Raw genomic sequence first — 27,196 nt, forward strand, 5'->3', positions numbered from 1 at the left:
CAGCTCCAGTTCCGCCCCAAAATGAGTCCGGAAAGAAACCACATCAAGCACTAATCCCCGACTGTTAGTTACAGTAGAGTTCTTGCCACTTAGCCGATTATCCCAGTTATGACGTCAAACGTCACCGTGCAGACGGAACAAAAATGCCAAGCTAGAAAAAGTCCTCGCACAGTGGTTCATAAGGGGAAAAACGCCACCAAAAAGGACACTCACATTTTCATCTAGCTCGAAAATTATAAGGTCTTCAAAAGTGTAACATTTTTCATTAAACAAAATTTTCCACAAAATTTTGCAATATGGTCCACCGTTCCGCTGGAAAAGCGAAGGAAAAAACCGATACACACAAAAAAGGACACGTTCATTTCCCTCACTTTCCGGGATTAAGCGACGGTAATGGTTTAAGATGATGGAGGATTTTCCGCTTTCAACTGTGAGGACGGATTGATCATGAATCAACATTTAAGACTGTGACAATTTGGGAAAGTTTTTTATTTGAAATCAACTAATTTAAACGAAAAGTTTGATTTAAGGAGTGTCAAAAGATTTGCGGTGTCTAAAATGTTAGTCTATGTTTCGATTTGGTGAAAACTCCTCATCGGAATGATGATGATGGTGGCTTGAGCTGACGGAGCAAACGGCAAACGGAGAAAGTTAAGTGCACTCGTGTGATCGTTTTGAGAGGAGGATGACTTTAAACGACATGCAATGGACTTTTATTTCGCTGCAAGTGTGATAGGAAAACGCTATTTCAGCCATCAGTAAATAAAAAAAAAAAACAAAACATAAAACTTTGAAGCAAATCAAGAAAAACCAAGAAATCTAAAATACAAAAATACAAAAATACAAAAATACAAAAATACAAAAATACAAAAAAACAAAAATACAAAAATACAAAAATACAAAAATACAAAAATACAAAAATACAAAAGCATGAGCATGAGCATGAGAGATCACCCATGGTTGCCCCTCCGTTGCTGAACAGAACCGTAATATCCTTTCAGCACTACTGATTATATGCTTCGACGATCTAGTGGTGTTTCCCTTATCAACAGCATGTATGAATGCGCTGAAAAGATAAAACACCATGATTGCTAAAGCTAGATCAGTTGCGAATAGGTAATAGTCATTGGCCACCAACGGCGCCCGCCATGTCAGTTTGTAGACCTCGATTTTAAGGGACGGGAATGTTAGTTAGCGCAGGTTGCTACTAGGGCAGCTGATTTACTCTGTGCTTACACCCCACAAGCACCAGGAACCTGAAAATTTGTTAGTAGGATAGGGTGTTTGGTCAGGATTCATCATAGAAGATGATGATGCGACCCAAAATCATAGTGTTTGTTGAAAGGTATTATGTTTTATTCTCAAGGCAAGCAATCGGATGCTGCGGATGAGACATTTCCCGTTTATCGGCTGTTAACTTTTAATTGAAATCAGGGGCGCCGACTAGTCCAAAATGTTGGGGGGGCACGGTTGTTTTCCGAAATCGATAAGTAAGAGTGGCTTTAGATGTTAATGTTTCTTGTATATCACGAATTTTGAAATTTTATTACGATGTGATACGATTTTTTTTCATCCGGAATTATTTTTTTTTAGAAAATAATAATTTATTAAAACGTGATTGAGAATGTTAATTAGGGGGATTTTTTTATATGTTTGAAGGGCGAATTCCTTCTCATAGGCATATTGTCACTTATTTTCTAGAAGAGCAATTCTCTACGAAATCGGTCTTTTTTCTTCAATTTTAATTTTTGTATTTTTTAATCCGACTGAAACTTTTTTGGTGCCTTCGGTATGCCCAAAGAAACCATTTTGCATCATTAGTTTGTCCATATAATTTTCCATACAAATTTGGCAGCTGTCCATACAAAAATGATGTATGAAAATTCAAAAATCTGTATCTTTTGAAGGAATTTTTTGATCGATTTGGTGTCTTCGGCAAAGTTGTAGGTATGGATACGGACTACACTGGAAAAAAATGATACACGGTAAAAAAAATTTGGTGATTTTTTTATTTAACTTTTTATTACTAAAACTTGATTTACAAAAAAACACTATTTTTATTTTTTTTTATTTTTTGATATGTTTTAGGGGACATAAAATGCCAACTTTTCAGAAATTTCCAGGTTGTGCAAAAAATTATTGACCGAGTTATGATTTTTTTAATCAATACTGATTTTTTCAAAAAATCGAAATTTTGGTCGTAAAAATTTTTCAACTTCATTTTTCGATGTAAAATCAAATTTGCAATAAAAAAGTACTTTAGTGAAATTTTGATAAAGTGCACCGTTTTCAAGTTATAGCCATATTTAAGTGACTTTTTTGAAAATAGGCGCAGTTTTTCATTTTTTTAAATTAGTGCACATGTTTGCCCAGTTTTGAAAAAAATATTTTTGAAAAGCTGAGAAAATTCTCTATATTTTGCTTATTCGGACTTTGTTGATACGACCTTTAGTTGCTGAGATATTGCAATGCAAAGGTTTAAAAACAGGAAAATTGATGTTTTCTAAGTTTCACCCAAACAACCCACCATTTTCTATCTTCAATATCTTAGCAACTAATGGTCCGATTTTCAATGTTAATATATGAAACATTTGTGAAATTTTTCGATCTCTTCGAAAAAAATATTTTCAAAATTTTCAAATCAAGACTAACATTTTAAAAGGGCGTAATATTGAATGTTTGGCCTTTTTGAAATGTTAGTCTTGATTTGAAAATTCCAAAAATATTTTTTTCGAAAAGATCGGAAAATTTCACAAATGTTTCATATATTAACATTGAAAATCGAACCATTAGTTGCTATGATATTGAAGATAGAAAATGGTGGGTTGTTTGGGTGAGACTTAGAAAACATAAATTTTCCTGTTTTTAAACCTTTGCATTGCAATATCGCAGCAACTAAAGGTCGTATAAACAAAGTCCGAATAAGCAAAATATAGAGAATTTTCTCAGCTTTTCAAAAATATTTTTTTCAAAACTGGGCAAACATGTGCACTAATTTAAAAAAATGAAAAACTGCGACTATTTTCAAAAAAGTCACTTAAATATGGCTATAACTTGAAAACGGTGCACTTTATCAAAATTTCACTAAAGTACTTTTTTATTGCAAATTTGATTTTACATCAAAAAATGAAGTTGAAAAATTTTTGCGACCAAAATTTCGATTTTTTGAAAAAATCAGTATTGATTAAAAAATTCATAACTCGGTCAATGATTTTTTGCACAACCTGGAAATTTCTGAAAAGTTGGCATTTTATGTCCCCTAAAACATATCAAAAAATAAAAAAAATTAAAAATAGTGTTTTTTTGTAAATCAAGTTTTAGTGATAAAAAGTTAAATAAAAAAATCACCAATTTTTTTTTACCGTGTATCATTTTTTTTCAGTGTAGTCCGTATCTATACCTACAACTTTGCCGAAGACACCAAATCGATCAAAAAATTCCTTCAAAAGATACAGATTTTTGAATTTTCATACATCATTTTTGTATGGACAGCTGCCAAATTTGTATGGAAAATTATATGGACTAACTAATGATGCAAAATGGCTTCTTTGGGCATACCGAAGCCACCAAAAAAGTTTCAGTCGGATTAAAAAATACAAAAAAAATCGAATGACCGAAATCCTAGAGAACTGCTCAGAAGTAGCAGTCAATAATAAAAATAATCAGATATTTAGAAATTCAACAATACAAATACTCTAAAAATAAAAATAAAAGTAAAAAGCCAAAATTTAGTTCTTCAGAAATAAAAAAAAAACTACACATTTAAAAAAACATCTATTTTTCAAATCTGCAATTTCGAAAAAAAACACAAAATTCAATATTCCAACATAAAAAAAATAATAGTATAAAAATTCTAGGGTTAAATAAACTCATGGCTTGAAAATGTTAAGAAATCAAAAGCAGGAAATCAGAAATTTAATCAATCAGTAATTTAGAAATAAAAATAAAATTCAATGTTTAAATAAATCGAAAATTTAAAAATAATGCTTTTGACAACAAATATTTTTTTAAGAATTTAAGAATTTAAGAATTTAAGAATTTAAGAATTTAAGAATTTAAGAATTTAAGAATTTAAGAATTTAAGAATTTAAGAATTTAAGAATTTAAGAATTTAAGAATTTAAGAATTTAAGAATTTAAGAATTTAAGAATTTAAGAATTTAAGAATTCAAGAATTCAAGAATTCAAGAATTTAAGAATTTAAGAATTTAAGAATTTAAGAATTTAAGAATTTAAGAATTTAAGAATTTAAGAATTTAAGAATTTAAGAATTTAAGAATTTAAGAATTTAAGAATTTAAGAATTTAAGAATTTAAGAATTTAAGAATTTAAGAATTTAAGAATTTAAGAATTTAAGAATTTAAGAATTTAAGAATTTAAGAATTTAAGAATTTAAGAATTTAAGAATTTAAGAATTTAAGAATTTAAGAATTTAAGAATTTAAGAATTTAAGAATTTAAGAATTTAAGAATTTAAGAATTTAAGAATTTAAGAATTTAAGAATTTAAGAATTTAAGAATTTAAGAATTTAAGAATTTAAGAATTTAAGAATTTAAGAATTTAAGAATTTAAGAATTTAAGAATTTAAGAATTTAAGAATTTAAGAATTTAAGAATTTAAGAATTTAAGAATTTAAGAATTTAAGAATTTAAGAATTTAAGAATTTAAGAATTTAAGAATTTAAGAATTTAAGAATTTAAGAATTTAAGAATTTAAGAATTTAAGAATTTAAGAATTTAAGAATTTAAGAATTTAAGAATTTAAGAATTTAAGAATTTAAGAATTTAAGAATTTAAGAATTTAAGAATTTAAGAATTTAAGAATTTAAGAATTTAAGAATTTAAGAATTTAAGAATTTAAGAATTTAAGAATTTAAGAATTTAAGAATTTAAGAATTTAAGAATTTAAGAATTTAAGAATTTAAGAATTTAAGAATTTAAGAATTTAAGAATTTAAGAATTTAAGAATTTAAGAATTTAAGAATTTAAGAATTTAAGAATTTAAGAATTTAAGAATTTAAGAATTTAAGAATTTAAGAATTTAAGAATTTAAGAATTTAAGAATTTAAGAATTTAAGAATTTAAGAATTTAAGAATTTAAGAATTTAAGAATTTAAGAATTTAAGAATTTAAGAATTTAAGAATTTAAGAATTTAAGAATTTAAGAATTTAAGAATTTAAGAATTTAAGAATTTAAGAATTTAAGAATTTAAGAATTTAAGAATTTAAGAATTTAAGAATTTAAGAATTTAAGAATTTAAGAATTTAAGAATTTAAGAATTTAAGAATTTAAGAATTTAAGAATTTAAGAATTTAAGAATTTAAGAATTTAAGAATTTTAGAATTATAGAACCTTAGAATTTTAGAACCTTAGAATTGTATAGTTTTAGAATGTTGCGTTTGAAAACTTGATGATTGTTTTCGCAAGAGTTTGCGTAAGTTTGATTGTAGATGAAGTGCTATGGGAAAAGTACATTGGTTTTGTTTTTGGAACAACATGCACAGATAGAAATCTTATGAGCAAATCCGTAAAATCTATGTTGACGACATCTCTCAAATCATTCACCGATGCCTCTTGTTCTAAGCTTACTGATTTTCCTAGAGAGCACATTGGTATAGATAAAACGTTGTCGATTTAGAAAAAAGCATCTAAATCCAGAAAATTGTAATCGATTTCTTTCAAAACTTGCAAGAATTCTATCCGTGTGTACAAACAATGTTCCATTTAAGTTTTAGATATTATTTTCAATTATTTCCTTTTTTTTATATTTGATATAAGAATATTTTTCTTCCAAAATTTCTGGGGGGGCACAATGTATGGGCTGCCCCCCCAGCCAAATTTTAGGGGGGGGCAAAAAGTACATTGCCCCCCCAGAGTCGGCGCCCCTGATTGAAATGGTTTAATCTTAAACAGCCGGCTGTGGAAAGATAGAACCAAAATTGTTGGTAATTACATGATGAAGGATTTAACAGTCTGACTTTTTAATTGAGATGTTTTTACGAGTTTTACATGATTCATGTTTAGTGGGGTACTGATTAACGAAGCGAACGACGAGTTACGATGTTTATCGAGCTGAAATGGTATGATAAGGTTTTGTTGTTATTGCACATCGACGACGAACGCGAAAAAACCCTGCGACCCGACCGAAAGGCATCGCAAATCAGACTGGCTCAATTGTCATCGATGACAACCAGAGCCAGCCGCACCTTTACACACAAACACCAACGCGAAAAAAAACGAAAAACACACCGACGACGAACGCGAAAAAAAACACGACCCGACGGAAAGGCATCGCAATTCAAACTGAGGAAATGAAGAGAAAGAAGATAACATAAAAAAATAAAACCCAATCACCTAAAACCTAATCACATAAAATCAATCACCCCATGCACACAAAGAGCGACACAAAAGAGACGAAAATTATCACGAAAAAACAGGACTGTGCGTCCCAAGAAGCACTGCACTTTTTCAATACAAAAATACAAAAATACAAAAATAGAAAAATACAAAAATACAAAAATACAAAAATACAAAAATACAAAAATACAAAAATACAAAAATACAAAAATACAAAAATACAAAAATACAAAAATACAAAAATACAAAAATACAAAAATACAAAAATACAAAAATACAAAAATACAAAAATACAAAAATACAAAAATACAAAAATACAAAAATACAAAAATACAAAAATACAAAAATACAAAAATACAAAAATACAAAAATACAAAAATACAAAAATACAAAAATACAAAAATACAGAAATACAAAAATACAAAAATACAAAAATACAAAAATACAAAAATACAAAAATACAAAAATACAAAAATACAAAAATACAAAAATACAAAAATACAAAAATACAAAAATACAAAAATACAAAAATACAAAAATACAAAAATACAAAAATACAAAAATACAAAAATACAAAAATACAAAAATACAAAAAAAAAACAAAAATACAAAACAAATTATAAAATACAAAAATACAAAAATACAAAAATACAAAAATACAAAAATACAAAAATACAAAAATACAAAAATACAGAAATACAAAAATACAAAAATACAAAAATACAAAAATACAAAAATACAAAAATACAAAAATACAAAAATACAAAAATACAAAAATACAAAAATACAAAAATACAAAAATACAAAAATACAAAAATACAAAAATACAAAAATACAAAAATACAAAAATACAAAAATACAAAAATACAAAAATACAAAAATACAAAAATACAAAAATACAAAAATACAAAAAAAAACAAAAATACAAAACAAATTATAAAATACAACAAAAAATTATACAGAAAAAATACAAATTATGCAAAAATTTAAGTTTGCAAAAATCTTCGAATGACATTTCAAATGATGGTATCTAGAATCTGGAATGTTGACTTATCCAGATGCCATAAAATAGTTTTCCTGCCCCAACACGATCATTCTATTTCCTCACTCTGTTTGAACTGCAAAGCAAACTTGACCAATTCACCAATCATGGAAACGTGTTTGCGATAAGTTTCCCGCAACTCAACTGCTACATCATCATCACCCGCCAACTGAAATTCCCACCAAGTTCCAGCAGTCAGCCGAGTTGAAGAGTGACGCCATTGCGGTGAAATACTGCAACATCATATCGCGCAGTTGAGAAATGCAATGAAGCACGGACACTGCACTGGCGGACATCAGAATCAACAACACTGCCTCGACCGACTAACTTTGTCCATCCCGGACGTGGGAGTTTTAAACCCCACTCCTTGTCAGGGTAGGGACTAGCCACATTAGGGTGTCCGGAGCTTTTAAAAAGAGTTTAAAAAAACTCCAAAATTGCAAAATTTTAAGTAGGACAAACATGCGATTATGGACAGTTTATTGAAGTCAGTGGTAACTTAGTAGCACTAAATCAGCACTTAATTTTGATCATGCCATTTTTCAACAAGAATTTCGCTGAAATAGTTTATTCCCCTGGTCATCCTAGGACACCATGAATGTAACTTTTGCCCGCAGCCCCAGGACCAAGTTGGCGATTATCAACTGCAAGTTGGCGCCTTCTGTAGCGCTTCCGTTTATTGGCTTTTCCCGGGCAAACTTTTTCATTGCTGCGGCTATAAATAGCTCTGTTTATACCGGAAGTGGAAGCCTTTCACGACCAAAATCCCACTTAATCAATTGAAAGCGAATTTGTTTGATGTTCTCATATAAGTTCTGTTTTAATTTTACTTTCAGCTATGGCCGTGAGGACGAGGAAGTTATGGGTCTTAAGTTTTGCAATGAAGCCATCATCGCCTTACAACAAATTTGGCCTCGAATCGTGGGTACGGAACCGGAGGTGCTAACCCCCTTACAGGTAAGATTTGGACAGTTATCTACAAATGACAAAAATCAAAAGATCAAAACAAACTAAACGACAGAGTTGACATCTGGAGGGTGTCCAATTTCCCTTGAAGAAACACAAAACATTCCCTCAAGGTCTCGGTGGACTCCACCACGTGGAATGATTAATTCAGACAGGTTCAAGAATTACTGGCAACCCTTCTGAAACCCCTCCAAATGGCACGAAACTTTTCCACTTTATCCCTTTCGCCGTGGGGCATTCTTGTACCAATTTTACTTACATTTTTTTCTCCCTCTTTAGCTTGCAGTACATAACCGCACTTTTGAAACCACGCGCGCGAGCAAACGGTACAGCGAATCCTTGAATGTTGGATGAAATTACGCCCTCGGGAGCTAATATCCTTGGCCTCTCGTTGGCGGGAGCTTATGTTCATGTTCAAAAGTAAACATATTGTGTGTGTTTTTGAGAAAAGTTTTTAGCGCATCGTGTGGAACAGATGGCGCCAACAGTTAGGCATCGTATTCATGGTTCCGTCGGAAGAGTCGAAAAGTTGTAAATTAGTTTGGTATAGTTTCAAATTGTGGAGGGAGGAAAATTTGAGCTGATCGGTTACAAAACGATGCAAATAATATCGAAGAAATGATTGATGAAGAAAATACTCTGATTCCTTTTCCGATATTTTGAATTATCGAAAAAACCAAGGTTGTTAATCGATAAAATTATCGTAATTGTCCACAAAATACCGTATTTTTCCGAAAATGCTCTAATTTACCAAAAATTCAATATGGATATCAAACGAAGCGAAATTTGGTATGCTTTTTCAATTCATTAGAGTTTTTTTTTTTTTTTTGAAAACTCTAAAATTTTCACAAATTACCGTATTTTTTCGAAAATGCTCAAATTTTTCAAAATATGCAATATAGGTTTCAAAAGAAGCAAAATTTTGTATGCTTTTTAAATTTATTAGTTTTTTTCGAAAATATTAAAATTTTCACAAATTTCCGTATTTTTTCGAAAATACTGAAATTTTTTAAATATGCAATATGGGTATCAAACGAAGCGAAATTTTGCATGCTTCATACATACAGACATGCCTCGGTTTAGCACCGCATATGGGGGATGCAAAACCGAGGCGTGCATAACCGAGGCACAGAGCTTATGGGATTTTGGCTATATGGGAGACATTGGCTATAATCGTATGAAAAATCATGCAAACATAAAAAAATTATAGTGATTTGGAATCGGGATGATGTCAGCTATCCATTAAAATTAAAATTTCATGAAAATTTTCACAAAAATACGTATTTTTCCTGTAATTTTAAAATGCATTTTTTTTCTCTAAAGAAACCAAAAATATATTGTTATTGCAATATGGGTATCAAATGATCAATTATTTTTTCATCCATTTCGAATGTTGAATCAATTTTTTGAAAACATTCAACATTTTCACAAAACTACGTATTTTCGAAAAAAAAAATCAAGATTTCAGTTTTTACAATGTGGGTATCAAACGATAGGAATTTTTTGCATACAATTCGAATGTAATAACAACATTTTTTGAAAATACTCAAAATGTTCACAAAACTACGTTTTTTCGAAAAAATACTCTAAATTTCAGTTTTTACAATATGGGTATCAAACGATCAGGATTTTTTCATACATATCGAATGTAATAACAACATTTTTTGAAAATACCGAAAATTTTCACAAAACTAAGTATTTTTGAAAAAAATACTCAAAATTTCCATTATTACAATGTGGGTATAAAACGATCGGGATTTTTCATACATTACATACATACATTTTTTGAAAATACTCATAATTTTCACAAAACTAAGTATTTTCGAACAAATACTAAAAATTTCAGTTTTTACAATATGGGTATCAAACAATCGGGTTTTTTCATACATTTGTGAGGGTTCTATCCCATTCCCCAGAATCCCATTCCCCAGAAATCCATTCCCCAGAATGCCATTCCCCAGAATCCCATTCCCCAGAATGGTCCATTCCCCAGAAACTCATTCCCCAGAATGACCCATTCCCCAGAAAAGTTTTATTTTTATTATGAATGTACTTTCTTTCAAAAAATGATCAGTTTTAAAGTGTGAAGTATTTAGATTTCGCCTTTATTGTGATAACTGCTGACAAAAGTTAAATGTTCCCTTCTTTAAAGAAAGGAAAACGCTCTTGACTTGTGATGATTGCTGACGAATGATGAATTTTCCCTTTAAAGTTGAATTTTCCCTTCTTTAAAGAAGGGAAAACTCTGTTGCCTGTCAGCATTGCCGACAAGAGTTTAATTTTCCCTTTGAAGTTGAATTTTCCCTTCTTTAAAGAAGGGAAAACTCTCGTGACTGTCATAACTGCGGACAAAAGTTGAAATTTCCCTTTTAGCAGTTTTCCCTAGTAAAGAGAGTTTTCCCTTCTTAAAGAATAAAAAAAAATAGTGTCAGCAGTTATCACAAGTCGAGAAGGCTTTTTAAAACCGATTTTAATATTGAATTAATGTTTAATATCATTATGCCAATTATGGTATGCCAAACGGCGCTATACTAAATGGCATTGTATCAAATGGGAAACATAACATGTTATTCAAAGTCATAAATATTTCTGGGGAATGGGTCATTCTGGGGAATGGATCATTCTGGGGAATGGACCATTCTGGGGAGTGGGATTCTGGGGAATGGAATTCTGGGGAATGGAATTCTGGGGAAAGGGATTCTGGGGAATGGGATAGAACCATTTGTGAGTAGATTTGTGAAAATTTTGAGTATTTTCCAAAAAAAATGTTTTTAAATTCGAAATGTATGAAAAAATCCCCATATCGTAAAAACTGAATTTTTGAGTATTTTTTCGAAAATACGTAGTTTTGTGAAAATGTTGAGTATTTTCAAAAAATGTTGTTATTACATTCGAAATGTATGAAAAAATCCCGATCGTTTGATACCCACATTGTAAAAACGGAAATTTTGAGTACTTTTTCGAAAATACGTAGTTTTGTGAAAATTTTGAGTATTTTCAAAAAATGTTGTTATTACATTCGAAATGTATGAAAAAATCCCGATCATTTGATACCCATATTGTAAAAACTGAAATTTTGAGTATTTTTTTCGAAAATACGTAGTTTTGTGAAAATTTTGAGTGTTTTCAAAAAAAATATTTTACATTCGAAATGTATGAAAAAATTCCAATCATTTGATACCCATATTGCAATAACAATAATTTTGAGTATTTTTTCGAGAAACATTGCATTTTCAAAATACAGGAAAAATACGTATTTTTGTGAAAATTTTCATGAAATTATAATTTTAATGGATAGCTGACATCATCCCGATTCCAAAACACTATAATTTTTTGATGTTTGCATGATTTTTCATACGATTAAAGCCAATGTCTCCCATATAGCCAAAATCCCATAAGCTCTGTGCTTCAGTTAAGCACTGGACCGTGCTTAACCGAGGCAGCTGAACGAATCAAAACCGGGGCAGTGCAAAACCGAGGCGTGCAAAACCGAGGCATGTCTGTAAATTCAAATTGTGTATGCTTCATACACAATTTTGCGTCGTTTGGGACAATCCATAAGCCACGTGGACACTTTAAGAAGGGGGGGGGGGGGTATGGCGATTGTGCACGCTCCATACAAAAAAGTTTTTTTTTTGTAAGGACAATTGTCCACAAGGTCCTTGTACATAAAAGGAAGACACTAGTGGTTGGTACTAGCAATAGTGGCCGACAGCTATAAAGTCAACTTCGTTTTTTTTATTGTCCACGAGGGCGGGGGAGGGTTAAGATTTTAAAAAAAGTGTCCACGTGGTCTGTGGATGGTCCCTTGGTTACCTATATTGCAAATTTCAAAGTCTAGCATTTTCGAAAAAAACATGTTTTGTGAAAATTTTACTATTTTAGAAAAAAAAACCTTTACTAAACTAAAAAAGTATACAAAATTTCGCTTCGTTTGATAGCCGTATTTGCACATTATGAAAATTTGAGTACTTTCGAAAAATACGGTATTTTGTGAAAATGTTAGCACTTTACAAAAAAAAACTCTTGTAATGTGAAAAAGGTTTGTTCAAATATTACGTCCAGAGATTTTCAGGATATCAGACCCCCTCCCCCTGTCACACACTTTTCCTATACCTTTAACATGGGCTGTCACAATCCTCAGCCCCCCCCCCCCCCCCTCCCACTCTTCATGGCCGTAATTTTTGAACGAACCCTACCCAAATTGCAAATTTTGAAAATTTAAGTATTTTCGAAAAAATACGGTATTTTGTAAAAAAAAAAGTTTTTTAACAAAAATACTTTAGTAAAGTGAAAAAGCATAGGGGAGAGTGGGGAGACTTGATCCCCGGGGACACTTGATCCCAAGCCTGTATCTCGTGAACATGTGGGTAAAACAATTAGGTTTGTTCTAGAAAGTTGTGCGAAATAAACTAAAACATATTGTAGAAAACAAAGAAAAAAAATTAAAAAATGTTTAGATTCAGTTACACACATTTTTCTAAAACGAGCTGCAAAAACCTTCCAAGAGATCTTTTTTTCTTTGTATTGATATGTATAGAAAACACTAAAAAATTATTCAAAAAAATATTTTTTATACATGAATTGTTTGATAAACTTATCAACTTCAAAACCCTTACGCATTTGATGTTAAATTTATCGTCATACTATTTTTACAATCAGTTGTTTAAAAAAGTACGTTTAGGAAGACTTGATCCCTGCATTTATACAGTCACTGGAATCAGCCTCAAGATTAATTAATTGGGCTGGTTTTTAATACATAGTTTCCTTTAGTATAGTTGTACATAACTTACTGTAGTTTGAACCTTTTTTCAAAAGTTTTGTAAACAAAAATTTCCAGCTTTTGTAAACATGCTTAATTTTGGTCTAAAAAATAATATTTTAAGTTTTTAAATATTTTACATACTAAACTTGTTATATTTTGAACACAAACGTACAGGTTTTATGTGAAATTGCTGTAACTTATAGAAAATTAAAAGTTTGGATGAATAAGAAACATTTTGCTTAAGATTTCTTCAAAATATTGAAAGGGGATCAAGTTACCCCTAACATTATTAAATTGCCGGTTTAAAATATTTTTTTTAAACGCTTGGCATGATTCGAAGAATTCATCTGATGAAATACCCTTATTAGCCAAACATAGATGAATGTTTAAGCTTTCAATTCATGCAAAAAGTTTATAGTTTTGTGAGAAATTGACAGAGTTATGTGCGATACAAAAAAAGGGGATCAAATCTCCCCACTCTCCCCTACAAAATTTCGCTTCGTTTAATACCCATATTCCAAATTAAGAAAATTTGAGTACTTTCGAAAAATTACGGTATTTTGTGAACAATTATGAGTACATATTATACTTTGAAACTTACAAGATTTTTAGTGGAAGCATTGCGTAACATGATATGGTTAAATTAAGTCGATTTTAGATAGATTTTAAGAATGAGTTATCGTCCATTATCGACGATAAGATTATCGCCGATAGAATTATCGGAATAACGATAACGATAACGATAGATTATCGTTATCATCCAGACGCTAACGATAGAACTATCGTTATGGTTATCGAGCCTCGATAATTTTATCGTTAGACCGTTGCAAATATATTGCAAAGTTTATGTCACCCCCCTACGGCCTAACGATAAATTGAGAGATTTGCAAACTCCAAAAAGTTAAATAAGAAATTTATTGTCAATTCTTAATATGTTCAATACAAAAGTTCGTAAAAATCGAACTTTCAACGATTGAATATTTAAAACATCGCAATGTGGGGTTAAAAAAAATGCTACGTAAAAACAAGTCACAAGAAAAACAATATTACTGCGACCACCGTATCAAACCACGTTCTAATGGTATTAATCGCTTCTTGTTCCTTCCGGCGCACATTATAAATTCAATTAATATCCACAACCAACCACAGATTTATTACCTTACCACGACCACACCTCCACCCACGACGCGAGGTGCACCTCGGTAATGCATCTCACTCTGTAGGAAAATGCGACAAATTGCAGAAACGCTAGCAAAATTAACTTTTTTTTCCTCCTCCTTTTTCCATTTTTCTCCTTGAACCCACCACAGGAAGCTTTACTGGATAGACTGGGCAAAAATGCAGTTCCTTTCGCGCTGGAGATCGGCACACTGGCCCCACCCAGTGTGCAGCTGCTGCCGGCCAAACGGTACACCGGGGCGCCCATCGGGACCAGCTACGACGTGCGGGTTTACACGGGTAAGTTCTAAGAAGACTAGACTGGTTCAAATTTTAAAAATGTTCTGCTAAATAAAAACAGAAAACAGAACCAGTCTAACGCTACCCACGGTGATAACCTGTGCCGTGCGCGTCGACCATGAACCACCTTAACGATACTTTCTTTCTCTCCTTTCCGGTTCCACCAGCCGAGGCCGCCCTGGACGAGCGGGTCCAACGTCGGTCGACTGTGAGATTAGGTATAAGATTAATTCATAAGATCTGCCCGGACTCGACGGCGAAGGCATCCGTCCTGGAGACGGCCACCGTCAACTCGTGCACGGCGCAGGACCCGACCCCGTCTGGATTTGGTCCAAAGTCACCCCCGATCACGGTGGACTCGCCGAGCAACAGCAGCTGCAGCACGGCCACGAATCCGGCGACAACGCCGACCAGTACGGCCAACACCGCCGTGGCCAACACCGGAACCACCACCACCGGAAGTGTCAATAACAGTACCATTCCCCGATCCTTGCGGCTCCGACTGTCCCCAAAGTCCCTCAAGCTGACGTCTCTGCACCGGCACAGCAGCAGCGTGGACAGCAGCAACGGGGGCATCAAGTCCTTCGGCGAGCACGGCATCATCGAGCTGACGGATGTCAACAAGGTAATATTTGTTCTGTGCGGCTGGGCCCTCCGGATGATTGGTTGGTTGGTTCTGGCTGGTGTCATCCGGGGGACGGGGACGTGCCCTGTGTCCGGTGATGAACGTTATTAGATGCAGAATGGCCCGCAGGGAGGAAAAAAAACTAATGTCATATTGGGCGAATTGGTTCTCGTACGAGGGCCGGGTTTGTTTAGAAAGCTCTTCATGTAATTGCTAGTTTCGAGAACTAATCCAATAAAGAGTTTGTTCAAATGCTTTCACAACATCAGTTATGTTCTCGGAAATGCAAAACTGGAAGAGACTCATGAAGCTTGATTTCAATTCCATATATTATGAATTTTAAATCTACTCTGGATTGCAATAATATTTATTAAAACTTTGATCTTTTTTCTATATCAATTTGTTTCAAATTTTCTGGAGAGCTGGGGACGCCACAGTTTCGAGAGAAGATTTTAAGTGATTAACTTATCTCACATTATACAATGCTATTATCTATGAGTTATCTTTATCTTAAGCAGGGATTTTCTGATCGATTCAGTAGGTCTATTCCCGTACTGCAGAATTCTGCAATTCTGCACGAAATCGGCAGCAGAGCGTTCCCGTACTTTTCTGCAACAAAAGTAACTTTTCTCTCAGGCAGAACTTCTGCAATGAGAGAGGTTGAAGTTGCAGCAAAACCGTTCCCGTACTTTTCTGCAAGCTCTCTCTTCTCTTTCGTGTTGAAAAGTAACTGCAAGTTGGTGTGAGTACACGCTGACATAAAATTTGCAAGTTGGGTTAAATCAAGCATTTTTTTATTATGTAGTTGTAATAAATTTTATGTTTTGTAGGGACGTTTGTATATTTGGAATTGATGGATTTTGGGGTATTTTTTTAATGTCTGGTTTTATTGAGAACTATATTTTATGTAAACGATTTCAGGCTTAGTTCATTAATGTTGAGTTGAAGTTGATAAGTAAATTCAGTATTACAACATGGCTAATAACCCAACAAACAATTTGTATCATAAAAACAAAATGTTTTTAAAAACTTTTAAAAGACACATTTCTTTTGAGTTTAATATATTTTTAATAAATATTTGTTTGAGAAATGATTTTTGATCTTAAATTGTTTTTGAACAGACTAAATATGTGTGTTAAAATAATAGGTAAATTTAATTGGCAAATAATAAATTGTACCTGTGATGGTGCTACCAACTTGTATTCTTAAATGAACCAAAATATTAAATGTATTTTGTTGAACTTTCAATCAAGGAATCATAAAAAAATATAAGGCTGTACCAAACAAATAATAAATATAATTGATTATATAATTTGTAATTTGTTGTTTTATTGGGTACGATAACTTGTTAGTTAAACTATGTATCAAGTCAAGGAGGGAACCAGCCAGAAATGACCATAATTTTTTTGCTGAACATAAGTAACGTTGTTTACACATCATATTTTATATTATTTTAAATTGATTTAAATTTTATTAAAAAATATACGGTATACTTAAATTCTCAAAATTCTTAAATTCTTAAATTCTTAAATTCTTAAATTCTTAAATTCTTAAATTCTTAAATTCTTAAATTCTTAAATTCTTAAATTCTTAAATTCTTTAATTCTTTAATTCTTAAATTCTTAAATTCTTAAATTCTTAAATTCTTAAATTCTTAAATTCTTAAATTCTTAAATTCTTAAATTCTTAAATTCTTAAATTCTTAAATTCTTAAATTCTTAAATTCTTAAATTCTTAAATTCTTAAATTCTTAAATTCTTAAATTCTTAAATTCTTAAATTCTTAAATTCTTAAATTCTTAAATTCTTAAATTCTTAAATTCTTAAATTCTTAAATTCTTAAATTCTTAAATTCTTAAATTCTTAAATTCTTAAATTCTTAAATTCTTAAATTCTTAAATTCTTAAATTCTTAAATTCTTAAATTCTTAAATTCTTAAATTCTTAAATTCTTAAATTCTTAAATTCTTAAATTCTTAAATTCTTAAATTCTTAAATTCTTAAATTCTTAAATTCTTAAATTCTTAAATTCTTAAATTCTTAAATTCTTAAATTCTTAAATTCTTAAATTCTTAAATTCTTAAATTCTTAAATTCTTAAATTCTTAAATTCTTAAATTCTTAAATTCTTAAATTCTTAAATTCTTAAATTCTTAAATTCTTAAATTCTTAAATTCTTAAATTCTTAAATTCTTAAATTCTTAAATTCTTAAATTCTTAAATTCTTAAATTCTTAAATTCTTAAATTCTTAAATTCTTAAATTCTTAAATTCTTAAATTCTTAAATTCTTAAATTCTTAAATTCTTAAATTCTTAAATTCTTAAATTCTTAAATTCTTAAATTCTTAAATTCTTAAATTCTTAAATTCTTAAATTCTTAAATTCTTAAATTCTTAAATTCTTAAATTCTTAAATTCTTAAATTCTTAAATTCTTAAATTCTTAAATTCTTAAATTCTTAAATTCTTAAATTCTTAAATTCTTAAATTCTTAAATTCTTAAATTCTTAAATTCTTAAATTCTTAAATTCTTAAATTCTTAAATTCTTAAATTCTTAAATTATTAAATTCTTAAATTCTTAAATTCTTAAATTCTTAAATTCTTAAATTCTTAAATTCTTAAATTCTCAAATTCTTAAATTCTTAAATTCTTAAATTCTTAAATTCTTAAATTCTTAAATTCTTAAATTCTTAAATTCTTAAATTCTTAAATTCTTAAATTCTTAAATTCTTAAATTCTTAAATTCTTAAATTCTTAAATTCGTAAATTCCTAAATTCTTATTTTCTTATTTTCTTATTTTCTTATTTCCTTATTTTCTTATTTTCTTATATTCTAAAATTCTTAAATGCCGCCATCTTGAATAATAAAAAATACACTTATTTTGGAGTCATATTCTAGGTTAGAAATGCATATTTAGAGGATTTAGAGATTAGAAATTTTGTAAAGGTCTTCGGATAATAGAGTACAAACTGTTTCTATTTTTTATAATTTAGTTAATTTTTTTTATTTACAATTTTTTTTTAAATTTTTTAACTTTAAATGTTGAATTTTTGATGTTCTGAACTCTTAAATATTCAAAACCTTATTTTTTAGGCTTTGAATTTGTGATTTTTTTCTGAAATAAATATTTGCATTTTTAATTTCTCAAATACCTGATTTAATTTTTTTTTAGTTTCTCAATTAACAAATATTAGTTTTTTTTATATTTTCATTTATGATTTTCTAAATTTCCGAGTTTCTAAATTTTTGTGTTTCCTTATTTTGAGTTTGTGATTCATTTACTTTCTAATATTTTTCAATTTTGCTGCGTCGCCGTTGTTCTTCCACGTGACATCCATAATTTATTTATGTTATCCTTAGTAAAAAATCCTTCAAATGGTCTGCTATCAAAACATGTATTTATGATCCCTTCTATATTAAACCTTTGTTTGTAATTTTTTTAAATTATATTTGTTAAACGTACCTGCAACTCTCATTTCTATTTTTTTACCTAATGTAAAAGTTTTGAATTGTTTCTTATGTATAATTTCTACCTAAGCATAAGCATCTTTTAAATAAAATGTTGAGTTGCATAAAAAATAAGTCCCCGTACCGCTTTCAATTACAATTTTTGTTAATCCCTTTTTTTAAAAAAAATAAGAAAAAACTTTAATACCCAATTTGAGTAAATCCACTCAACTGTGTACAATATTGCAGAAAAAGTACTGGAACGCGCTACCCAGGCAAAAGTTTTGCGGCCTCTCTCCTTGCAGAACTTCTGCAAAAGAGAGAGATGAAGAGAGCGAGCTGAAAAGTACGGGAACGTGCTGCAAAAAAGTGACTTATGCTGGCTGCAGAATTCTGCAGAAGTTGCAGAAATTTTGCAATTCTGCAGGTACGGGAATAGACCTAGTGTCTTCAGCAAAATTGTAGGTTGTGTGATTAAATCCTGGGTGATGAATAGAGAGAATGCGTAACGTGATTTTTGAATGATCCCACTTTGTTTACATCTACAAAATAGGAGGCTGTTCGAGCACAAGCATGACTTTTTTCTCACTGGTAAATGGGCTTTTTTATGTGTTTTATTTTGTCTCGTTTTGATATTTTTTGCTGGTAAATTGTGTGTGTTTTCAAGTTTCGATCGGTTAGAAGAGGGTTTACTTTTTTACGGGTGACGAAGAACTGCGGCTAGAGTGTCATTCTGCGATGTAGCAGATGTCTGATTTTGGAATCCTGCAGATCTTTCTGGTCCAACGATAAAACATCGCTAATTATAGCGAACTGATACAACAAACAGAGTAGATTTTCACTAAACCAGTAGGTTTTCAAACGGAATCAAACAATTAAGACAACTTCTGGATGGATACAACCACATCGACTCCATAATAATAAAAAAAAATGACGGTCTTGCTTTCAACTTTCTTTTAAGAAAAAAAAAAAAAAAAAAAAAAAAAAAAAAAAAAAAAAAAAAAAAAAAAAAAAAAAAAAAACTCCAGGAATTTAAAAGCCACAATCTTTTCATTCTTGCAAAAAAAACGAAACAATTTTTAATGATCGATTACAATACTCTCTACTTTTGGCGAATAGTAAATTGGTTCCACTTTGACAGTTCAAAATTGAGGCCGTTTTGCGAACCAGATTAAATCTTATCAGAAAAAAATAATTGCAAGGAAAAGTAATCCTGTTTTTTTTATCTGACATTTTATCACTAAAAGTTAAATTCTCATTTATTTCGATTTATTTTTATGTTTGCACTTTTTAAGTTAACTATTTTGAAAAAAATACATTTTTGAAAGGCTGAGAAAATTCTCTATATTTTGCTTTTCTAAACTTTGTTGATACGACCATTAGTTGTTGAGAAATTGCCATGCAAAGATTAAAAAATAGGAAAATTGATGTTTTCTACACAGAAAAAAAAAAATCATGGTAATATTACATCTGGGAAGGAGTACATCTTTTATGTCAGAAAAAAGGTGTAATTTTACCTCTGGAAATGTGTAATTTTACCACTTTTCTGGTGTAATGTCACTTTTTGAGTCTAAATTGAGGTAAAATTACATCATAAAAGAGGTAATATTCAACCTTCCAAAATTACAGCTTCCAAATTTACATTATTTTTTTCTGTGTAAGTCTTATCAAAGTTTCACTAGAGTACTTTTTGATTGCAAATCTGAATTTGAAAAAAAATTGCGACCGATATTTCGAGTTTTTGAAAAAATCAATATTGATTCAAAAATTCATAACTCGGTCAAAGATTTTTTGCACAACCTGAAAATTCATGAAAAGTTGGCATTTGTTTTTTCAAAAAAATATATCTCCTATACCAGATTTTGCACCAACTCGATTCTTGCACAAAAGTTGCTTTTTTAATCCCCTAAAACATATAAAAAAATTATAAAACTAAAAAACACCTAGTTTGGGAATTCAATTTTTAATGGTAATCAGTGCTTATGAAATTTCGACTTTGTTTGTGATAGGTGATTTTGACATTCTACTTCAATTAGTTTCACACACAAACGAATGAGTGCTATGCAAAGTCGCTCACACAGTCATTGACTTCCCTCTAGAAAAACAATCGCTCAGAGAACGGTCGTTTGACATTCTACCGAGATGCCGATCATCTCTCCCGTGATCACATTCATATGACTTCTGTCACCACGCAGCAAACGCAAGGAAGAGGAAGGACAGAAGAGAGAGAGAGACAAAAACGAGAGAAAGAGAAAGAACACGTTGTCTCGTTCGGGCGGCTGCTTGAGTTGTGCTCATCTTTGTATGTGAAAGACCACAAGAATACCAAAATCTGATATTTCAAGGGCGTGGGAATACCAACAAATAAAACCATGGCAATACCAAGTTTGAATACCAAAATTTGATACCAGAGAAAGGTATTATTACGCATTTCCCATGTAATTTACCCTTGCTCGGGTAATCAGGGTAACTTTTTTCCCTGATCACGAATCCGAGGTCCGTTTTTTGATATCTCGTGACGGAGGGGCGGTACGACCCCTTTCATTTTTGAACATGCGAAAAAAGAGGTGTTTTTTCAATAATTTGCAGCCTGAAACGGTGATGAGATAGAAATTTGGTGTCAAAGGGACTTTTATGTAAAATTAGACGCCCGATTTGATGGCGTACTCAGAATTCCGAAAAAACGTATTTTTCATCGAAAAAAACACTAAAAAAAATTTAAAAATTCTCTCATTTTCCGTTACTCGACTGTAAAAATTTTTGGAACATGTCATTTTATGGGAAATTTAATGTACTTTTCGAATCTACATTGACCCAGAAGGGTCATTTTTTCATTTAGAACAAAATTTTTCATTTTAAAATTTCGTGTTTTTTCTAACTTTGTAGGGTTATTTTTTAAGAGTGTAACAATGTTCTACAGAGTTGTAGAGCAGACAATTCCAAAAATTATGATATATAAACATAAGGGTTCGGGGCAACTGCTGTGTGAGTTGGCAGATAATTACCCATATCTATTGTAAGCTGTCACATTTAAATACAAGATGGACCTTACTAATTTTTTGACATAAATGACGCAGAGAACAATAAAAAAAAGTTGAAATTGCTCAAAAACCGTTCTGGAGCTAACCATAACTTTTTTTGCTCAACATAAACAAGTTGCCTTTCTACGTTACTCCTCCGATCTTGTTTTCCATACAAACTTTCCCTACCCTCTATTCAACGGATGCGATAAATCGAATTACACCTTTTCTGTGCTGTTCCAAGGATGCAAAAAAAACCTCCATCCCAATCAATAGCACCGGCAAACGGTGCGGGGATCGTATTTGCTTTTTTACCCACTCCAACCACCCAGCCTGGTTTCACTTCTGATTGACTGTAGTCCCCAGAGTCACCATCGGGAGGTGCCATAAACGTGGTACAATTTTACTTTACCAACTTTACCTCCTTTCTCCAAACCCAGAGTTGCTGGGGTTTGTGGTTTTCTGGTGTTTCCATCTGGCTTACCTACCATCACGACGATAGTAAAGGATACATTACATGGAAATTTGGGGCAAAATTTTCTCGGAAAATGTTGATTTTTCCATGACAAGTAAATTCAAAACAAATAATTTTGAAACTGAGCCAAGAAAAAAATATAATTGTGCTAAAATAATGTATTTAATACCAGTAATTTAAACTTACCCTTTTTTCCTAAAAAAAAATAACAAGGTGAAGGAGAAAGTCAAACATTGAAGAAAACAGATGTTTGGTGGAGAAACTCAGGCGTGTAAAATTGGAAAATTCAATATTGACTTACGAATGGAAGATTTCTCCGATCGATTCGAAGGTTGCGGCTCCCCAAAAGGGTGATGTGAAGTCGGTAAACACTGCAACAGAAATTTCTACAGAACTGAATATAAATTTGTTTAGTTATAAAATAGTAGAAAAGAAGACTTTTTCAGCACGAGGTTTACCGAATTGGATAAATACGAAGAGTGCTGAAAAAATCATGTTTTGCAACGAGTTGTTTACAACATTTTGTGCAATTCCGAAAAACGCATCTTAAATGGAATGCTACTTTTCAATAAAAGTGTTGAAAAGTTCAACTTTTCAGCACCCATTTTCGTGCTGGATTTTAAGTATAAATATTTTATAAATGATTTTAAACATTACAATACAAATCTACGTCCTAAATACTAAAATTTACTCACAAAACAACGCAAATACCAGAAATTCTTTGTATTTTTAAGGTATCATAGTAGTTCTTGCGGCAACCATCTATTTTTTACATGAATAGTTTCAAAAATATTTCTGAATAAACATTGTTAAAAATATTAGAAACTGAGTACAGTTTCCTCACGTCAAAAATGTCCAAAGAATGAGACTAACTTAATTTTTCCTCCAAATTCTAGATCGAAAACCAATCTTCACACAATGATGAACAATTTCAAAATTGACATTGATTTTTGGCAAGCAGAAATGTTTGAAAAATTGGCGTTGCTGAATACGGGATGGCACTGTACTACCAAAACTACGGAAAGTACCGAAATTTTCAATTATTTTTTTTTTAACATTATCAATTGCATGACAAAATTGTTATGTATTTAACGAAAATGTTTCAAAAAATCCAGAAAATCCAGATAAGTATCAAAAACACTTTTATTTCGTAAATAATAAAATATTTTCCCAAAACTACGTAAAATACAGACATTTTCAATTTTTTCATTAATTTTCAAAGCAAAATTGTTGCAGGCCAAGTGCGAATGATTCTGATGATATCTCTTCAGTTGACGCTCAGGCGAGGAACATCCTGGAAGGAGCGTCACTGACTACGTCCGTAGTCCTGTTAGATCTTTCTTGATCAGGACAGTATAGCTCTGGTTCCTTGCAAGTGTCCTATTTTCTTACCTCCACGTTGGCTTGGTTTTCATGATGACCTAGCTGGTGGCCTGTGGAAACGGATCGTAAACCTTTGACCACCGCGGGTCAGAGTCGAGACGGCTAAAAGAAAGGGGCGCGACAATGTGGGAAAGGGAAGTAATTTGTGATTGTAGACGGTATTGTTTCGATTCGCAGTATGTTGAGTCAACTGCTGTGGATGTACCTGAACGTTGCAGAACGGGGTTTCCTCTCTCCTTTCCATTTCCAGCTACCATCTATCATCTGTTTATTTTGTTTCACTGATTTTCTTAAACGGCTTTTGTTTACTATCCTCCATTTGATTTCGATTTTACTTATTTGATTCTCTTATTTCTCAACGCTTTTCCACTCTATTTTACTAATTGATGCTGCTGCAACAAACTGTCTGCTTTCCCTTAATTTGGCAGCGATGTCAATTTTGTTTATCATGTGCCTTTTCTTTATTTATCTATTTCAATAATTTCTCATCTTCCCTGTAAATTGCCCTCAATACAATCTAAGCATGTTTGTTACCTCTATTTATTAACTATTGTTAATTTCTTTATCTTCTTCATAAATTACTATCTTTCTTTTACTATTGATTCTTTACATAGTATATTTCTTTCACTGTCCATTGTTTTGAAACTTCACCTTTTTCTTAAGCAAGTGAGGTTCGAGCCCTGACTCAATTTATGAAATGATTAAAGGATTAACGCAAATATTACTATTGTACTTTTGAAAAACTTTTATAAAATGCTTAGGACCAAAATATTGTAACAAAACACCGCGACAAAAGAAATAGCAACAGATAAACACGACTCAACAATAGGGAAGATTTCAGGAGAAAACAATACACAGTAAATAACAATTAGTTTTTGAATTCAAACTAAAAATATAACAGTTTTTGCTTTATGAAAGTTGATAGGCACACTATAAATGGTTAGGCGCTTATCCTTACATCAAACCCTACGTAATGTACCACCCCCGGCCGAGTTAAAATGCGTAACCGGAAAAGAAGGTGTGCATGCCTGGCACGAACACTCAAAGCGTGTTCTAGCGTGTTGCTCGTACTGACTCAGAGCAAGGGTAAGATGTAGGTGTAAGGGCAGTGCGTGTTCGTCGGGAACCTGGTGCATAAGATCGGTCAAGGCCCGTTCTTACACTGAAAATTGCGAATTGCGAATTGCGAATTTTCAAAGCAAAATTGTTGAAAATGTTTCAAAAAATTGTAGACAACAAGTACCAAAAACGCTGTGGACTTCTATACTTCGTCAATAGTTCAATATTTCCCAAAACTACGTAAAAACCCGATTTAATCCCACCTGGGGTGAGATAGAGCCTTTCTTACAAAATGAAGATATCCATTCATGAATCAATTCAAAACTCAACATGATTTTTTCATAAAACTGAAAAGCGCTGGTTTTTGCCTCATTTGCCATGGCCGGGTGTAAGCTGTGCTCGCACACAGGCATTTTCGATTTTTTAAATCAGAACAAATTATTTGTGAGGCAGAGAATTAGCTCACAATCTGCGATGTTCATAATGTTTTCTGCCTATCGCTAATTTGTTCGTAATCTCAGAGTGTTTTTGCACTACCGTCATCTGGGGTGAATCGGGACTACAGTCTGAATAGGGACAGCAGTGTTTAGAGTACTTAAAGGTTTTAAATTTGGATATGGATGTACACATTTTGTTGGTCTGAGTCTGTTCTATCCGAAACCAACCAGAAAAATCAAAATATTGTGCTCTAACATGGTTGAAACTGCTGTCCCAATTCGCCCCATGTGTCCCAATTCACCCCAGTTGACGGTATTCAATATATCAAGAATTAACGAGAAAACAAAATAATTCCGTCTTGCTCCAGAGCGTTAAAGTGTATGTATGTATGTATGATCCCCATACCCGCAGGCAACTTGGTCCCGAAACACATGTGAGCGCTAGGTGAACAATTCGATCATCTTTTACTCCGTAATCTGTACACCCACGTGCATAAGTTTTTTTGCACGAATTTTAATGCTACAAATACCGGCGCATAAAACAAAATGGTTTCCCTCATCCCTCCCCAAGCACCGGAAATTTGTAGCGGGTGTAGGGACACTTTGCATAGACGCCCTTGTCCCCATCACGTCACTGAGGGTATGGAGCGACGAGAAATTAATAAGCATGCCCCCCTAGTCGAACCTTCATTAGAGAAGCAGGCAATCCACAACTCACAGCGAACGACCAAGGGAACACCCTACCACGTATATAATAAGGTTGGCGTAGGTTGACTTTAGTGAAATGTGAGAATGTTTGAGTAGATGAAAGTATATGTTGTTATTCAAATAGGAAAGGTCTCACCAAATTAGTAATCCATGGTTTAGGACATTTTGCGTTCGTCTCAAACTTGATGGAACTTGCGATCAGATAGCTGAATTCTTGCACCACACGAACGACAGCAACCAGCTTGACCTTGGAAGTTTCCGGACGATGGCCATCACTCAGCACACTCAATCAGGAAGACATCCAGCAGTACTTGAATGACGTTGGTTCAGTCAGGAAATTTCTGGTACACGGGGCTGGAACAACAGGAACGTTTCCTCGATGGCCACTTCGTAATTGCCACTGCTCCCACAGTTAACACTTCGCCAAAAAGGACAGCAAAGTCTCCAAATTATACAAATTTTACTCTTTTTAAACGCAATCTAGGGACCAAAAAATGACAGAGGCAAAAAACGCGTCCGGTCGCGCGCACAGTTTACTTCGATCTCATCTTGCTCCAGAGCGTTAAAGTGGTCACAAAATGACTGGCAGAAAGTGTTTTCACACCCGAGAGTTTGCCGTATTGTAAACGATGTAACGGTAAAGCCGCAGATTTTAGAAAATTTCCATGTTTGCCTTTCTTACTAAAGAAAGGTATAGGGTTTGCTTTTGGCTCCGACGCCAAATCAAGCTTCGTTCCCAAATCATTTCTCGAGAAATATTCATTCGAAAAATCTGCAAAAAATCATGGACGACCGATTTTTGACGCCCGATCGTTTGACAATGACAGAATTGGTCTATCTCCAATATCCGAATTTTGGCGCTTAATTTACTGTAGAGCACGCGTGACGTCCGTGTGTGGTAAAAAAGTGAAAATTTGGTCGAAAATTGGCTTTTACCTTTTTTAGGGGTTTTTCCCCCTCACAGTGAATTAGTCCACAAGTTGTAAATCAAGAACCACATTACCGACATGGATGAAAATTTAGGAGGATGTAGGGCTCGAAAAATTCAATTTTTTGGATAAATAAACGATTTTAATACTTCAATTTTCGACCAAATTTTCATTTGAAAACCGCCTGATCAGGTGAAAATACACTCCGAGGCCCCTTAAAAAATGGATAAATTCAAATTTGGTATGGAACTGGTTCAGGTTCAGCACATCCCCTTTCAAATGCGCCCAAGAGAGCTTAAATCCATAATGTGGGCTCTGAGAAACCCCCTACCACAAAATTGAGCACTTTTTTACCACACACGGACGTCACGCGTGCTCTACAGTAAATTAAGCGCCAAAATTCGGATATTGGAGACAGACCAATTCTGTCATTGTCAAACGATCGGGCGTCGAAAATCGATCGTCCATGATTTTTTGCAGATTTTTCGAATGAATATTTCTCGAGAAATGATTTGGGAACGAAGCTTGA

At 32.2% G+C, this 27,196-nt stretch overlaps 1 protein-coding gene across 1 annotated transcript in view; it reads left to right on the forward strand.

Moving 5' to 3' along the window:
* The window catches only part of LOC120412938 (uncharacterized), a 112,995-nt gene that overhangs the window by 38,100 nt on the left and 47,699 nt on the right, over positions 1-27,196 (forward strand). The window contains exons 5-7 of the mRNA XM_039573575.2: positions 8,235-8,355; positions 14,440-14,587; positions 14,755-15,212. Of these exons, the coding sequence (XP_039429509.1) occupies positions 8,235-8,355; positions 14,440-14,587; positions 14,755-15,212 (727 nt within the window). The remainder of the gene's footprint in view (positions 1-8,234; positions 8,356-14,439; positions 14,588-14,754; positions 15,213-27,196) is intronic.

The sequence above is a fragment of the Culex pipiens genome, chromosome 3 (genome assembly GCF_016801865.2).
Source record: "Culex pipiens pallens isolate TS chromosome 3, TS_CPP_V2, whole genome shotgun sequence".
NCBI lineage: Eukaryota > Metazoa > Arthropoda > Insecta > Diptera > Culicidae > Culex > Culex pipiens.